At 43.4% G+C, this 18,526-nt stretch overlaps 1 protein-coding gene across 1 annotated transcript; it reads left to right on the forward strand.

Annotated features, from left to right (window-relative positions):
* The first annotated feature begins 67 nt into the window (after nucleotides 1-67).
* Nucleotides 68-18,317, forward strand: VhaAC45RP (VhaAC45-related protein). The gene is made up of 4 exons (XM_067763655.1): nucleotides 68-594; nucleotides 1,561-1,804; nucleotides 15,131-15,504; nucleotides 17,975-18,317. The coding sequence occupies exons 1-4, from the start codon at nucleotides 271-273 to the stop codon at nucleotides 18,182-18,184; spliced, it is 1,152 nt and encodes a 383-aa protein (XP_067619756.1). The 5' UTR covers nucleotides 68-270; the 3' UTR covers nucleotides 18,185-18,317.
* Nucleotides 18,318-18,526: the final 209 nt, after the last annotated feature.

The following is an 18,526-nucleotide window of genomic DNA, read 5'->3' on the forward strand; positions in this document are numbered from 1 at the left end:
ACAATTTGTCAGCCCAACAACGCCGGCAAACTTTCCACCCTTAATGTCGCCCATTTTTTGAATATACATAAACTACTCTTATCAAATTCAGTGCGCCGGCGTTGCGAACATTTGCCTCTTTTATCGATTGACATGTGGTCAAAATCAGTTATACACCTCCAAGTTCCAAGAGCGCGGCCATAAGCAATTGTGAAAAGTCATTTATATATTTGGCCGCTGTGACGAAAAAGCAGTACAAAAATTAAAAAATAAAATATTTCGAATTCAATAATGCATTGCATTTTTCCCGTGATTTATTTTAGTTTAGCCGTTACAATTTCCAGTGTCAATGGCCTTAGTGGTCCTTACCTCTTTTGGGGGCATCAAAGTGTATTTAGTTTACAGCCAAGAGCTCTAGTCGAGGTAAGCGAAGACGACCTCACCAATTTGTTTCAGAACGTTAAAGCAATTGTGGTTTTCGTACGAAACTCAACGGGACCCTTGGATGGAAAATTATATCCAAAGTTCCAGCCGCTGGTAAAGAGTACAGCTTGGGCCTATTTGCCCCAACATGCGCTCGTCACGGAGCCCTTCAACTACAATGCCAACATAGAGGTACATATTTATTAACGCTAACAGTGAAGTTTTTTGGATACTTTTGAGTTTGTGTGTTGTTGTGTTAGTGCTTAAATTTATTTATCATGAAAAATTCACATCTATCCCATATATGTATATCCGTATACATATGTACATTAGGGTGAGTCGATTTGTATGGACGAAAGTTAACCGATATCGCGCTAAAAAAGTTCCACTAGGCATACCCAAAAAAATAATTTTCGAGCCTGCGAAATTTCATCTTTTCGACTTTTTTTCGCCTTTGATTTTTAAAGTTTTTTTCATAACCTACTAAAAAAATGTTCATATGTATACCCTGTCCGACCCAAAAATGTCGGCTAAAAACGTTGTCGATAGTAGTTGTCGGACAGGGTATACATGAAAATTTTACAATCAAATTAAATTTTTTTTAGGTCATGAAAAAACCCTTAAAAATCAAAGCGAAAAAAGAATTAAATTTCGCAGGCTCGAAAATTATTTTTTTGGGTATGCCTAGTGGAACTTTTTTCCTGAGCCCAAATCCTATCGAAAAATCGATGGCGCGATATCGGTTAATAAATCGACCCAGTCTAATGTACATATGAACATGTATTTTCTATGCGCACTTAAGGGTGGGTGGCATTGAACATCTTTCGTAGTTTATTCGGATTCTACAAAAAGTTTTATATAAATACTTTAAGCATGCAAAGTTTCTTTCAAATTCAATAGCTTTTAGTCCTAACTTAGAATTCCTAAGGGCCAGTGGACTTATTTTTCATTGAAGTTTATATAGAACCTGAATCTGCTATAAACGATGACGCCAACAAAAAATGTATCCACCCTAGTATACACGCATATTGCAATCGATTCATTTGTGCGTGCATTGGTGCATTTATACGAATATTTATCCATTCGTAAAATTTGTTCAATATTTTTAAAAATATTTCTTTTGCGTAAATTGAATTTTTCCTTTTTTTGTGTTCGAAGGTCATAAACCTTGGCGGCACAGTGGAAGATGAAGATGAGGCACTAATTTCTGGTTATGATGATGCTGTCACGATTTATGGCAAAGGCGAGGTATTGGGAATTTTAGCAAGCCGGGAAGAAGACACTCATTTTATTGGCAAAAGAGACGCCAAAGAACGGGAAGATCGCACTGACGAAGCAACGACAACCTCACTAACGCCAACTGCTGAAGAAGAAGATAAAAGCTTTATTTATGTAGCACTTGGTGGGTAGACACTTCAATTGTTGTTTTTATTTAGGTCTTTGTGCTAAGGATCAGATGAAAACAGTACTAAGTTTTATAAATATCACGCAAGTGCTGATAGGATGCGACCCCTGATGAGCCCATGTTGTTGTTGTTGTAGCAATGCTCGCCCCACCTAATAGCCGCGACCGATCACAAATTGTCATCAATATCCTCTAACGGGAGTCCAAGGAAACTTGCCGTTTCAACAGGGGTGGACCATAAGGAAAGGGGTGTTAGAGGCGTTGTGTCCACATTACAATTAAAGAGATGATTGGTGTCATGTGGGGACACATTACAAGCAGGGCATACATTTTGTATGTCGGGGTTGATTCTGGATAGGTAAGAGTTTAACCTGTTACAGTATCCAGAACGAAGTTGAGCAAGAGTGACACGCGTTTCCCTGGGGAGTATGCGTTCCTCTTCTCCGAGTTCTCGATATTTTTCTTCAAGTACTGGATTCACCGGGCAATTCCCGACATAAAGGTCCGACGCCTGTCTATGGAGTTCACCAAGGACCTGCTTGTGTTTTTTCGCTTCATACGGCTGGGTTCTCAGGTGCCGTATTTCCTCAAAATGCTTACGGAGATGACTCCTTAGGCCCCTAGGCGGTGCTGGTTCGTCAATCAGATGTCTGTTGGGATGCCCAGGTTTCTGGGTATTCAACAGAAACTGTTTGGTCAGCATCTCATTTCTCTCCCTGATGGGGAGTATTCTCGCCTCATTATGCAGATGGTGTTCTGGGGACATAAGAAGACAACCCGTGGCGATTCTGAGAGCAGTATTTTGGCAGGCCTGTAGTTTCTTCCAGTGGGTTGTTTTTAGGCTTGGCGACCATATGGGTGACGCGTAGCACGTAATCGGCTGGCTAATTGCTTTGTATGTGGTCAAGAGCGTTCCTTTATCTTTTCCCCAGGTACTGCCAGCAAGGGATTTGAGGATTTTATTACGGCTCTGAATTCTTAGAACAATTGCGGTTGCGTGCGCACCAAAATGTAGATCCTGATCAAACGTCACACCCAAGATTTTGGGTTGTAGGACAGTCGGTAGCGTAGTGCCATCGACGTGGATGTTCAATATGGTCGACATTTGGGGCGTCCATGTTGTAAATAAGGTCGCGGAAGATTTAGTCGGTGACAATGCCAGGTTTCGCGAGGCGAAAAAACTGGAGAGATCAGGGAGATAGCCGTTTATTTTATTGCATAGCTCATCGATCTTTGGGCCTGGGCCTGTGGCCATTATTGTGCAGTCATCGGCGTAGGAAACGATTGTGACTCCTTCCGGTGGTGAAGGTAGCTTAGATATGTAGAAATTAAACAAAAGCGGGGACAGGACACCACCCTGTGGCACCCCTTGTTTAATTCTTCTTTGTTTTGATGTTTCGTTTCTGAATTGCACCGATGCCTGCCGACCACCCAGATAATTTGCGGTCCACCTTTTAAGACATGGGGGAAGGGTAGACCCTTCCAGGTCTTGCAGTAACGAGCCATGGTTGACCGTATCAAAAGCTTTTGATAGGTCTAACGCTACGAGTACTGTTCTATGGTGGGGATATTGATTCAAACCGCAATTTATCTGGGTGCTAATGACATTTAGCGCGGAGGTAGTGCTATGGAGTTTTCTGAAGCCATGCTGATGAGGGGCTAGCTGCAAATGTGCTTGGAAATAAGGGAGCAAAATGGCTTCAAGCGTCTTTGCCACTGGCGATAGGAGAGATATCGGACGATATGACTCACCTACGTTAGCTGGTTTCCCAGGCTTTAGTAGCGGGACCACCTTGGCCATTTTCCATTTCTCGGGTATGACAAAGGTGGAAAGAGACAGGTTGAAGACATGCGCTAAATATTTGAAACCCTCTTTCCCTAGGTTTTTAAGCATCGGCATGGCTATGCCGTCTGGGCCCACTGCTTTGGATGGGTTAGCGCGACCAATGGCGTCCTCAACCTCTCTAGCGGTGATGGTAATTGGTGACGCGCTGAGTTTGTGTTTATGTGCGTGTCTATTGGCTCTCCGTCTATCTTCGTCGACCGTAGGATGCATTATATATTGTCGGCAGAAAGCGCTCGCGCATTTTTTCGCATCCGACAGCACCTTATCGCCAAAGGCGATGGAAACTTTGTCTTTGTGCTTAGTCGGATTCGATAGGGACTTTACGGTGGACCAAAGTTTACCTACACCGGTAGAGAGGTTACAACCTCTTAGGTGCTCTTCCCATTTCGCCCGCTTGTGTTCGTCCACAAGCAATCTGATGCGTTGGTTTATATCCCTTATTTGGGGGTCGCCTGGATCAAGCTGTCTTATAAGGTCGCGTTCCCTCGCTAAGCTCGCGGCCTCCGCCGGGAAGTGGGGCCGGATTTCGGGAATTCTCCCGGCGGGAATGAAATGTGCCGAGGCGGATTCAATGACCTTACGCAAGGCACGCTCCCCTTGGCGGGCATCAGTCGGGATAGGGAGGGCAGCAAAGCTGCTGTCTGTTGCAGATTTATATTCTTCCCACTTTCCTTTTTTGAAGTTTATGAAAGTGCGTTTTTCGGTGACGATGAAGTCGGCGGTACGCTCGAACGAAATAAGTATGGGCAGGTGGTCGGATGCCAATGTTACCATCGGCTGCCAGTTGACGCAGTTTACGAGTTCTGCGCTCACGATTGAGATATCTGGCGAGCTATGACAGCTTCCTACCATACGTGTGGGGGCGTCTCCGTTTATTGTGCAGAACGTCGTTTCGTCTATTTGATCCGCCAACATCTCACCCCTACTGTCCGCCCGCAAGTTTGAATGCCATAGGTCGTGATGGGCATTGAAATCGCCTAAGATAATGCGATTGTTGCCAGTGAGTAAGGCCTCGATATTAGGGCGGTATCCACTGGGGCAACAGGTGACAGGAGGGATGTAGATGTTGATGATTTCTATATTTGCATCGCCTGACCGGACAGATAGGCATTGACGTTCTAAGACATTGTCACTGCGGTCGATGCCAGGATCAAATATATGATATTGCACAGAGTGGTGTATAATAAACGCGAGGCCGCCTCCATTTCCGCTCTCGCGGTCTTTCCTGTGGACATTATAACCAGAGCAGGTCTGCAATGCAGATCTTGCTGTGAGTTTAGTCTCTTGAATCGCAGCAATGCGGATGTTGTGCCGCTTCATGAAATCGACTATCTCCGTAATCTTCCCAGTTAGTCCATTACATTTGAACTGCAGAATTCTGCCGCCACTCTAGGGGTAAGTGAGGGGTGACTACGCCTAGGTTGTGGAAGGCCAGGACGCAATTGCTGTTGTGGCCTTGGGACTGGGCGCCCTTGGGCAAGCATTGGGGTACCCGGATGATTTGGGTTTGCGACCTGGCAACATGGCGCGATGAAACCCGTCGAGGGGTTGCCGTCGCGGAGACCAGAACATCTAGGAAAGTGGCACCACCCAAGGCAGGAGCTGCATTGAGCGGATGTCGCAAACCTATATATTCTGTGCCGGCAGACGGTGCAAACGGAGGCAGGGACTAAGAGTCTGTTTCCCTGACCTGCACGATTGCTGCCAGAAAAGAGGGGGGGAGAAGAAGACGGGGGCAGGGGCTGATGCTCAGCATTGCTACCAGCTCTACTACGAAGGTAGTAGTTATGAGTGGTATCAGCTGTTTGAGTTGTTGGCGCCGTGGGGCGCGAGCAGCAGCGGGTACTAGTTGTGGCTTGCTGAGCAGCGAAGCTGCTGGAAGGTAGTGGGGATACGCTTAGGCGTAGACTACGGGACGCCCTTGGGCGTTAGCAGCAAGGAGCCACAAAAGATTTATAAAAGTTACGTGGACGTCGGGTTTTGGGATCAAGCCCAGAACAACCTGTCCGATGCAACCATCCCTTGCACGAGACACACTGAACAGAGTATGACCGTCCTAAAAAGATTCTTTTCTGGCAAATGCAGCAAACCCATTTCTCAGGACCGGGGTCAGGAGACGGACCCGGATTGGGTTCGATACCTTCCCGGAGTAAGAGAATATGTAGCAGTCCTGCTGCAAGGAGCTGCTGGGAGGATGACAATTTGTGGGAGGGACGAAACAAATTAAATGGGGTCACACTGAAATGACAGTCCTTGGTCGGGAAAAATCCCGAGTCGCTCCGGTACATAGAACCGACTGCCTTGATGAGCCCATCTTGTTGCCCTATATTTCACGATCTACCCGCATACAAATCAGCAAACGCTTTGTCGATTCACGAAATTCATTTGTATTCAGTACTGCGTTGCATTCCTCCTGGATAGCGAAAATGTTAGGCTGAAGCACACTCGCTGTGTCCGGAAGACGCATGGATACATATGACCTTGGAAGGAATGTTCCAGATACTACCCCTAAACTCCTAAAGCCATTTTAAAACTGTTCCTTTAAACTGATATATCGAGTGGCCTACACACACTCCCACAAACACACACACATACACCTGACAATTAAAGCCTACGAAGAGCATGAACGAATCATCTCACAGGCTGGCTGATCGTTGACCATTCCTTATTTATATAATTCGTTTCGACCGACTACCGCCAAAGGATTGCTCCGTATGTTGGGACTATTTAAATAACCGCCGTTTACATACATGTAAACCTTAGACCCGACTATTTGCCTGCGAATAGTTTGCTGGGATACATAGCCTCCAATTCAGCTTAGGCGTCAGAACCCTCTTAGGAATATGATACTTTCAGAATGACTTAGCTCACGCCCATTAAAAGAAGCAGGAAGCATATTGGGATGTTCTTGCTCGTGGTTATGACAACCGAAACTAGTATTACAACGTTTCTGTTTCTTCACAATTTGGACGACTTATGTTGAACTACTCTGAGACGGGCATGGTGGGCTGTTGGTAGTTTCGAGGAATTTAACCTACCGCGAATTCAGCAGAATGTTGTAACGAATTTGCTGCAAATCCTCTTATTTGCCCTTTTGCTAGGTTCGTATCGCTAAACTGCTGAATAAATAACTGCAATATTGAATAATGGAAAAATGGCCTTTATTAAAATACTTCACAAGCTTAAATGAAACTAACTTTCAAAATAATACTGCTATTGCTTGCTAGATATCGTCTTAATCGAAACTGCTTGACAACTCAAATCAAACTGAATTCCAGCGCCTCTACAATTGTCGCTTTTATACTCTTTGATTTCAACCTTCGCATCTTCTAGGCGCTTCTAGAATCTACTAGTCCAGTAGCTCTCAAACTTCTCAGCTGTAACTACAATTGCACAATTTTATAGTTTTTCTCATTGCATACTTATAGGAGTATCTCCGCTGCTCGTATACGTACATAGTACATATATGTAGACGCAGTTATTGTTTCGTTTATGTAGATACATGATGATTGAATTATTGATGTGCATTCACGTCACTGCTTAGCATCGGCTTAGAGCTGGCAGCACTCCTTAGTTTTGCTAATATTCGTAACAATATCTTTAAAACTATTTAAACCACCCAACGGAAGACTTATAGGTCTGAGTGTAGGGTTTCTATTATATTATACATTTTACCTGTTAACTTTATATACTTTGTGAATTCAGTAATTTATGTTCAACAATTTTATTTTCATTATTTTGAATTTTTAAATATCAAAAATTTTCATTCGGTTAAAAATCATAATCAAATATAAATATACTTTTAGGCGTTTGTCAATAAAAGTTTTACTATAAAATATAATAGTGGGTTCGACCAATTCATTGAATTTGTTAATACGGTTTCTAATACGGTTTTTATTTACCCCGTCTTGACTTTTGGCACATGATTTAGTCGAATAAAAACGTAAAACATACATACATTCCAGCCAGGTTATCACCAGCGATGGGGTTTTATGTAGCATGTATGGTGAAAAACTTGATTGTTTACTAAATCTGATTTGGCTTTATTAGTTCATTTATACGCTGAGAGTAATACCCTAGTATAGTTTCTCGGTTAATTGGCTGGAGCCAAAGCCTTTCATCCTACATTCATTCTGCTACATATTCTTTATTTACATAACCCATTATTTACATGATTCATTACACTGGGTGGCATCAAAAAAAAAAAACAAACAAAAAATAGGGGTTCAAGGGGTTGATAAGCGCAATACAAAGTTTTTATAGCTACAGAGCTTCCGCAGCCAAATTGTCAGCCTCACTAAGCGAGGGAAACCTGTTACAAATATGAATGGATGATAGTATCAAGTTCCTCATGGAACTAGGGTGTGGGGGCGGTATGGCCAGAAGGTTTAATGTGGTCACATAAATCGGTCGGGTTAGTACCTCTATGGTGCTTGTTACTGGAACTTAGCGGATCTATATCCGGCAAACGGCCATCAACAGAGATAACGCTCCCTAAAACCTTTGGAGATGCCTTTATCGTTAATACAAAAACAACACCAAAAAATACCTAGGAAGTCATACCACTTTTCAAGAATACCTCGAAGATCTAAGAATGACTGCCTACAAGATATGCTCTGGACATACGGTTTTGGGGGTTACTGGAAAACACCCGGTTGGTCTTTGGTGAAAATTTATGGGGACCCGGTGATACCCATAGCATTTTAATAACAAATCATGCAACCGTTATATTTTTCGGACTTTTTTCTAGAGCTTACGATTTCTCGCGAGTCTCGCCTTCTCGAGAGATTCTCGAATCTCGAAATACTCGTAATACTCGCAAGCTTCTCGACATTCAATTTAATCGACTCATTGGCTGTTTTATATAGAGCTTACGATTTCTCTTGGAGCACAAGCGAAAATTTCCACAAAATCACAAATAAAAAACACCGAAATGTATAGAATACTGTAACGAATTTACTGGAATTCCGCTTATTTCAAATCTTCTGCTAAGTTCGAATCACTAAACTGTCGAATAAATAACTCCACTCTTCAATAATGCAAAATGGCCTTTATTAAAGTACTTCACAATAACACTTATACTTTTTACTGATAGCTTGCTTAACTCAAACTGACTCGTGATGCCTCAACCTGTGCCGCTTTTATACTCTTCGGTTTCCTCTTTCACCCATTTCCCTTAAGGTCTAGTAATTTCGTGAACATGATGCTTGTTTACGAGCTATATACACGTATAATTGCAATTTGTATCCATGTGCGTGTGTATATGTGAGCGGCTGATGATGGCATGCGCTTGTGAGTATCTCTCTCTGTTGCCCCGCATGTATGTGGGCAGGCATAATGGTTAATTTGTTTACGTACATACAAGTGTAGCAACTCGCTTTATTGTTGTTGTAGCTTTATTTACTTAGTATCATATTAGTGAGGGGAGTATCACTTAGTGTCACTAATATTCGTCACACTGCCCTCCACCTAAGTCTGATCGTCCCGATCAGACAAATCTCTCGATCTAACCGTTGCTAGCCTCTCCAACTGAACCACTCTTCTATTTCGTGGTTTCCCTATTGTTTGTATGCGGTAGGTGACATCACTGATCCTCTTCACAACTCTGTACGGGCCTTCCCGACTGCACCGATATTTGGGTGGAACACCTTTCCGCCGGTGAGGGTTGTATAATGGTACCAAACCTCCCTCCCAGAAACCTTCCGAATTATTGTTCTTGTCGTACCTGTGTTTCATCTTACTACTCATTACCCTGGGCCGTTCCCTCACACTCTGTTGTTTGGCCAATGAACTACTTCGTAGAGCTTGCGCTTGACGGATTGGCTTCGCATAATCAGTATCGTTTCCACGTTTCACAACAGTAGTGTGCCCTGGCTTGAAACTACCCTCGCATTCTTTCTGGGAAATTCGTTCCTTCGTTTTTGTGCGTCCATTAAGGTTTGTCAATGCCAGTGTTTCTCTCGCAGGTACTTTTGATTTCGATTTATTTGGCCCATTCGATCCATCAACCTTTACCTTTGACTTTCGTGGTCTTTGTCGAGTCTTCTCCACCAGAACCCGATTACTGCTGAACCCTTTCTCCAAACTAAAGTTAAGTAGTATATCCTGGTTCTTATACTGTGTAATCCTTTTCTGCATATCAATCCTGATGTTATAGTCAACTAAGAAATCCACTCCCAAAATGACTTCATCAACGATCTCTGCCACAACGAATTTGTGTAGAACCATGACCTCCCCAATTAAGACTTCACATACCACTTCTCCCTGGACTTGGTTATACTCGCCAGTAATCGTACGCAATCTTGCTCCAGGTAATGGCTTTACTCTCCTGTTGACCAAATCAGATCGGATCAAGGAATGAGATGCGCCCGTATCTACAGTCAGTACACGCTCCTTGCCATCCACATTTCCTTTGACGGTAAGACTGCTCGATTTCCTTCCAGTTTGCGAGATAGGTATCACACGACATTCAATAGCTGGGGCAAGCTCTCGATCTTTACATTTGACTCGCTCTTGTTTATCTCCTCCAGCTTTGCGTTTACGACCAGCTAAGTTGGAACTACCATGACCGGTGCTGCAATGACGTGCAATGTGACTTGGGTTACCGCACTTGAAACACTTCATAACTCCGGCATTGTTTTGTTGTAATCCCTTCAGTGCTTCAAAAATTGTGTCTACCCAATCTGGCCTTTCCACTTCCACGCGATGAGCTTTGTATGCGGGCTTTCTCAAAAGTGACGCTGTTTCCTGAATCAGTGCATGGGATACCGGTTCAGCAAATATTGGCTTTGGGTTCGCGTATGTGGCTCGCTTCGTTTCGACGTCCCGTATGCCGTTAATAAAGCTCTGAATCTTTACTCTTTCAGTGTATTCCACGGGTGCGTCCGCATTTGCAAGATGAGCCAATCTTTCAACATCCGAAGCAAACTCCTGTAATGTCTCATTTGCTTTTTGGTAACGGTTTTGCAACTCAATTTGGTATATCTGTTTTCTATGCTCACTTCCATAGCGTCTCTCGACAGCGGCCATCAATGCTTCATAGTTGTTCCGCTCTCCTTCGGGGATCGATTGTATGATTTCGGCTGCTGGCCCCTTCAATGCTACGAATAGAGCAGCAACTTTATCTTCAGCATTTCAGTTGTTCACGGCTGACGTCTTCTCAAATTGAAGCTTGAATACCTCAAAAGGAACAGAGCCGTCAAAAGATGGAGTTTTTCTTTCGGATTGCTCGCTGGAACAGCTGGGCGATTTAGTTGTAACTGTTGCACAAGACTCGGCATCAATTTTGTCCTCGAGTTGTAAAATTTTTGCATCCTGCTCTTCCAGTTTCGCAAAGAGCTGCGATGATACCGGTTCCGAAATTTTTGTACATTCCAGATATACGTGCCTCTTGCGCTTCCAGTAGAGATGACATATATATCTTCTGTTCTTCCAATTGAGATGACATTTGCGACGCCATTTCTGAAATGCGTGCCTCCTGTGACTCCAGCTGAGATGCCATTGTCGATGTTTGTACAGATATTGTGCTCATCACTGTCTGCGGTGTTTCGTTTTTTCTTCCATTTTTGTTGTTGTTTTGTCGCTATCATAATGAAAGACATACTCCTCAGCATTGATGGTTCCTTCAAATACCATAGCTACACTTAGTCGTTTTTGTAGCTGGGATTTATCTCCAAAAGTAGCCAATCCACGGACTTCCAACTGCTCCTTCAGTTGCTGGATCGTCAATTCACTGAACTTTGCCATGTCCATGTTGTATTCCCAATCTTCGGAATTTATTCTTCTGACACCAATTTTAACGAATTTACTGGAATTCCGCTTATTTCAAATCTTCTGCTAAGTTCGAATTACTAAACTGTTGAATAAATAATTCCACTTTTCAATAATGCAAAATGGCCTTTATTAAAGTACTTCACAAAAACACTTATACTTCGTTTACTGATAGCTTGCTTAACTCAAACTGACTCGTGACGCCTCAGCATGTGCCGCTTTTATACTCTTCGGTTTCCCCGTTCACCCATTTCTCCTAAGGGCTAGTAATTTCGTGAACCTGATGCTTGTTTACGAGCTATATACACGTATAATTGCAATTTGTATCCATATGCGTGTGTATATGTGAGCGGCTGATAATTACATGCGCTTGTGAGTATCTCTCTGTTGCCCCGCATGTATGTGTGCAGACATTGTGAGGATCAAATATAATCCATTAATTTGGCCCACACAAAACCACCGCCCCATAACACAGGAGCAGTACTACAGACAACACGAGACACAAACAAATCTCTGAAACATCATAAAAACACGATTAGCAACATTGCCAACACAACACGGGACACAAACAAGTGTCAGAAACATCACTAGCGCAACAAGTTGCCGCAACACGCCACAGCAACACCGTAACCATGGCAACGCAACGAACTATGCTAGCAACATCAAGAGCATTGGCTATAAAAAGGGCAACACGAGAAGACAGCAGGCAGTCAGCACGCGGTTGTGGTTGCGACCGGAGCTACTATTGGAGCGCTCTGGAAGGCATATCGGTTTTGACCATTGCAAGCCAGTGCGTTTCATAGGGGAAAGTCGTGGACTGAAGATTGTGGGTAAGCAGGTTTTGACCGCTCTACAACGCTTTAGATCACGCTTGCTCCCTCGCAAGCAAACGCCCTCCACAGAATCGTGATCCCGCGCTCAGCCAAACATCATCCGCGGCAGAAGTACGTCGGCAACCGCAGTAGGAGTGAGTCGAGGTGAAACGCAACAACGTGACTGTACCGAGGCTAACGGATCTCACCTAACGGGACGCAAAGTTGCGACTGTCACCTGAGCAGCAATTGAAGGGCATCTGAAAGGCGTATCGGTTTTGACCATCGCAAGACAGTTCCCGTCATAGGAGAGAGCCGTGGGTTGAGGATTGTGGGTAAGCTGGTTTTGACCGCTCTACAACGCCTTAAACTACGCTCGCTCCCCGCTAAGCGAAGGGCCACAACGTCACGAGCCCGCGCGCCACTGCCATAAGTCTCGGCGGCAGAGTCACGCATACACACGACGCCAGCAGAGTCACGCTTACATACGACGTTGGCCGCAGCAGAGCTACGCAAATATACAACGTTGGCCACAGCAGAGTCACGCATACACACGACGTTGGCAGCAGAGCCACCCATAAATACGACGCTGGCAGAGCCACGAATACGCACAACGTAACCAGAGTCAGCACGTGGTTGTGGTTGCTACCGGAGCTACTATTGGAGCGCTCTGGGAGGCATATCGGTTTTGACCATTGCAAGTCAGTGCGTTTCATAGGAGAAAGTCGTGGACTGAAGATTGTGGGTAAGCAGGTTTTGACCGCTCTACAACGCTTTAGATCACGATTGCTCCCTCGTAAGCAAACGTCCTCCACAGCATCGTGATCCCGCGCTCAGCCAAACGTCAACCGCGGCAGCAGAGGTACGCCGACAGAGGTCACGTCAACGCGGCGACGCATAGCGCAGCCAGGCTAAGCCAGCGCCAAGCGCGGCGGCAGAGCGCAGCAGAGGTACACCGAGAGAGTAATACAAGTAAGCGCCGACGTAGGGCGCGACAGAGCATCGCCTCAGCAACACAAGTAAACGCCGACGTAGGGCGTGACAGAGTATCGCCCAGCAAATACAAGTAGACGCCGACGCAAGGCGTGGCAGAGAATCACCCAGCAACCAGCAATACAAATAGACGCCGACGCAAGGCGCAGCAGAGTAATGCAAGTAAACGCCGACGTAAGGCGCGTCAAGGCACCGACGCCACATACTAACGGGATCCGTCTAACGGAACACGGCGACAGAGCATCGCCTCAGCAATACAAGTAGACGCCGACGTAAGGCGCGACAGAGCACCGCAGCAGAGAGAGACGCCGCCATAAGGCGCGTCAAGGCACCGACCCCACATACTACCGGGACCCAGCTAACGAAATACGGCCGGGCCGCTAAGGCCCGCCACCGCAATCAAGGATACCGCAAGATTATCCAAGTGAAATTGAAAAAGAAGTATACAAACACGTTTTATTTTATATTATAGAATTTAGAACCAATAAAGAGAGTGAAGTTTTTTATATTAAATCGATTTGCGAGGTGCCCCTTTAATACAAATTTATTGTGAACGAACCCTGGGCACGGCGAGTATACCCCAGCAAATATCAAAGAAGCAACGGGGCACGAAAAAGCTTCGTTACAACATAATGATTAATTTGTTTACGTACAAACAAGTGTAGCAGCTCGCTTTATTGTTGTTGTGGCTTTATTTACTTAGTATCAGATTAGTGATGGGAGTATCACTTAGTGTCACTAATATTCGTAACAATACTACCAATGCAGCGACTGAATTGAAGGTCGAGAAGCTCGCGAGTATTTCGAGATTCGAGAATCTCGCGAGAAGCCGTATTCTCGATGTCTCGTTAAAAAAATCAAATATTGCGAACAAAGTTATATGTATAATAACTATGTTTTGAGTTAAATGTCTTTGAAAAGCTATATAATCAAACAAAAAAAAAATCACAAGTAGAAGAAACCAAGTGTATAAATACTGTCCACACAGCAATTAAGTTTATGTCGAGAAGCTCGCGAGATTTGCGAGTACTTCGAGACACGAGAATCTCGCGATAAGTCGAGTTCTCGATTTCTCGGGTCTCGAAAATCTCGCTTGTGTTCGAGAAGAAATCGTAAGCTCTACTTTTTTCAAAAAAGTCCACAGATAAAAGTAATATACCGGTTTATTTATAGGACAAAGAAAAGTCCGGCCCTATAACTATGGAACGGCTCGTACAAATGAAACGAATTTCTTACAAATAGATTCTTGTAAGTGTTTTGGTTTTAAACCTATATGGTCATTTCGAAGTTTTTGTTACTTATACCTGAAATTTGTCACCGAAAAACTAAAACCAACTCTCATAGTACTGGATTTATACTTTTACACCGCTTTCTGCTGAAACAAGAAATAATTTTTTCTGACGGACCTTTATTTTAAAAGGAATATGAGGGCCCAGAGTTTAACGAGTGTTCATTTTGTTATACATGCTGAAAACTGACTGAGTTATTAAAACTTGAACGTAAACAAAATCTGAAAAAAAGTTAAATTTTATGAAAACGATCAAGAAGAGTTTCCTTAGCCCATTGTTGTCTAATTTAGAATCACCTCTTGCAGACTACTATGACTGTAACTTATGTTGTTCTCAACCGATTTTAAACATTTTAACAGCTTTGGAATAGCCCATACACAATTTTTGAGATATGTGTGGACATTTGTTTGCATTTTTTTTTAATTGCAGTCCGTCTTAGATCTTGAAGATCAATTATGTAGAAAAATGGTATTACTTCCCATGTATTTGCACTTTTGCCTTTTTGGTAAAATTATATTTTTTCAGGTGTAATAAATGTTTAAAGCTATTTACTAAAACTTATAGCTGTAATGTAGCAAATGTTTATGTATGTAAATGTAATTTATTTTTTATAGGCAACAAGGCGGTGCTTTATGTGACCTCTGCTCCAATTATTAACATAACGGGAAAACTGAACAATACAAAACTTGTATCGCACAATAAGGATGTCACCTTCGATGACCAAAAGGGCAAAGGTTATGGACGCCTCAATATTATATTCTCGGTGGACACACAAAAACTATTTTTGCGTTTCAACTTTACGCTCAGTAGAGGTTACTGGTACATGAAGGCCGTTGAAGTGGAGTACAATGACTTCAAGTCCATTTTACCAGTTTTGGGATCACAATATAGCATTCCTTCAGCACCAATTGGCTTCTCATACCGTTGCTCCTCGCGTATTTTACAATTTGGCAACGACAGTGATACCCTCACTATAAGTGATTTTCAGGTAAATATTTTTGCGAGATTCCCAAAGTGTCATAACACGTTATATTGTCATTATGTCAAACACTTATGCTCGTTAAGGGAAATTTCTGATTTTATGACAATATGAAACTTTGAGACTGTCCTAATCGTATGTATAATATAGTAGGTTAGGTTAGGTTGCGAGGGCTGAGCTGGGCACTATGGTACCAGCTCACTATTTAGGCCACCAATGGGCCCATTTTAATACCCTATACGGTCTCAAAGAGGACCCCTACCCTGCCTAAAGCGGGTCAAACCACTTCGTGGAATTTATATATATTGCTAGAGCCTTGACTTCATAGCTAGAGATCTCAGCAAGGTCATGTAGAAAAGGTTTACCAAGGATGGCCAACCTACGCCTACTAAGTGCTGGACAATGACAGAGAAGGTGCTGGACACTCCCCTTCTCTTTTGTACATCTGCAGCTGCGACAATAGTCGAAGATCATTACCCCCATTCTAGCACCATGCGTGCCTATTAAACAATGCCCTGTTAGAACCCTTATCAGGGACGACAGAGCTGATTTGTTTAAAATCAGAAGCGCTCTTGTGCGCCCTTTGTCATATGAGGGCCAGGTTAGCCTGGATGTCTCACACGATGATATGGCTGACCATAGTCAATTTGCAATTCTTATAGTGCTTGTGTTCACACGAAGCCTGAAAGTGGCCATGGGTATACCTACCGAATCATTTCCCGGAAGGATATTGTCGGTGGTGCCTCTTCTGGCCAGCTCGTCTGCTCTGCAGTTGCCTTCAATATCCCTGTGCCCAGGTACCCTTATAAGGCTGATACTGAAGTGCTGAGCCATCTCGTTAAGAGATCTGCGGCATGCGGTGAAAAGAGACCTGCTTCCACCTTCCCGTCAAGCTTAGAACCATCCGTGAATAAGTTGATGGCACCCGGTACCGTATGTTGTCTGGTATTCCAGTCTTGTCGCGATGGTATATATATACTATAGTTTTTAACGAAGACGTTCTTTGGCGTGCAGTAGTCAGTGCGTACCGGTATTGGGACTGGGGCGTTCGTGTCCAGGATTATTGCGTGTCCCTAGATCCATTTGATCAGAGACCTGTTTCCCTTATGCGTAGAGCGGCGATGACCGCTATTTCCTTCGCCATCAGGTCAAGAGGTGGAAGATATAGCATTGTAGATAGAGCTCCGAACTCCGTTGCACCTTTTGAAGCATTTTAAGATAGGTACTTTTAGCTAGTGCAGGCCACAAGACTAAGGCACCATAAAGAAGAATCGGGCGCACAATGGCTGTGTACATCCAGTACGTAACCTTAGGGGAGGATCCCCAGGAGGTGCCAATTGCCCTTTTGCAGGTGAACAGCGCTGCTGCTGCCTTCTTGGATCGCTTCACTATATGGTCACTCCATAATAGCTTCCTATCCAGAATGACTCCCAAATACTTGACTTGATCGCTAAATGCTAAGAACGTACCCCCAATTCTTGGCGGTGTAAGATTTGGTACTTTGTACCTCCTGGTGAAGAGGTCAAGCTCGGTTTTATCCGGATTGACTTCCAAACCTGTGGCTGTGGCCCAGTGCGAAATTTTGGATAGTACCCCTTCCATTAGGTTGCAAAGAGTTTGCGGAAATTTCCCCCGCATGGTAATGCAGATGTCATCTGCATACGCGATCACTTGGTGACCTTCTGCCTCCATGAGGCGTAGTAGTTGGTTGACGGTAACCACCCAAAGTAGCGGAGAGAGATAGAACAGGATAATTTTCATACAACTGGGAGGCTAGGTTATCGAGATATAGCACAAAACGTGGACCCGGGTACCCCTAGAATGTGTGTGTATAATGGATATCAAATGAAAGCTGTTGCTGAGAGCTTTAAAGTAATTTTCATTGTGATATTCGATTTAGTCCCATCAACCTAGCAAAACTGATAAATATGCATGCGAAGCCGAAATAAAGAAATGAATTAATAATACCCACATACTTATTCGCGTACGTCCAATTCGATTTGCCTGAAATTCGGAATATAAATTTTGCTGTATTAGTATTTACGATGCTTTTTTCCGGGAAGTAGACTAGAGACGGACTGGGACTGGGATTAGGACTAGGACTGGGACTGAGACTGAGACTGAGACTCGGAGTGGGACTGAGAATGAGACTCGGAATGGGACTGGAATAAAATACATACCACCCTCTGGGACTGACAATAAGGTATGCAGAAGAATGAGAAAAACTTGAGAGAAGAGAAAAGGGAGAAGGAGAAAGAGACTGAGAAAGAGATAGAATGAGACGAAGATGGAAATAGATGAAGCGAAAAATACGGAGGGAGGAGTGAATACAAAGATTAGGAAAAAGTGTAAAGGGCGAGGGCAGAGTTAGACGGAAAAAGCTTATTAAAATGTATGCAGATATACCAAATGTAGGGCAGAACAACGTCTGCTGGGTCTGCGAGTACAGTATATATATTAATTATTTTTTATGTTTTAGGTTCAACCCTGGTTGAATGGTGCACCTCGCTTTGGTGACGTTTACGATTGCGTTGGCTTCACTACAGCTCCCATCTGGGCTGGTATTTTGGTAACATTTTTCCTGATTGGCATTTTGTCCATTGGTTTGATTGCATTAATGGAAATTAAGACACCAAATCGATTTGAGAGCTCACGCAGCAAACAATTATCGTTATATGTTCAAGAGTAATTGCACCGTAAGAAGCTCCCTCTGTTATATCAAACTTAAACACCTAACAATACTAAGAATATATATTTAAAGATACATCGACAATTAACAAGATAAAGTTACTTATTTGCTTAATATTATTAATGCGAATGCTGAAATGTTTATATTAATAACTTACGGCATTTCAAATCCACTTTTGCTTCTAACATTGGCTATTGAATTTTTTTTAATACATCTTTTGTTCATTTTAATAGTAATGTACGTTTATATTTTGTTATTTTACTGATCTGGATGTACATATATGTACGTATGTATGTATATACTTAAATAAGGAGGACGGACACTAAATTATCAATATTATCA

Source organism: Eurosta solidaginis, chromosome 1 (assembly GCF_040869045.1).
Source record: "Eurosta solidaginis isolate ZX-2024a chromosome 1, ASM4086904v1, whole genome shotgun sequence".
Taxonomy (NCBI): Eukaryota; Metazoa; Arthropoda; class Insecta; order Diptera; family Tephritidae; genus Eurosta; species Eurosta solidaginis.

Excerpts from the sequence above, each read along its gene's own strand:
- VhaAC45RP (XM_067763655.1), top strand. The coding sequence starts at position 271 with ATGCATTGCATTTTTCCCGTGATTTATTTTAGTTTAGCCGTTACAATT. Across the intron at positions 1,805-15,130 it reads CTTTATTTATGTAGCACTTG|GCAACAAGGCGGTGCTTTAT; the intron begins GTGGGTAGACAC and ends TATTTTTTATAG. Across the intron at positions 15,505-17,974 it reads TCACTATAAGTGATTTTCAG|GTTCAACCCTGGTTGAATGG; the intron begins GTAAATATTTTT and ends TTTATGTTTTAG.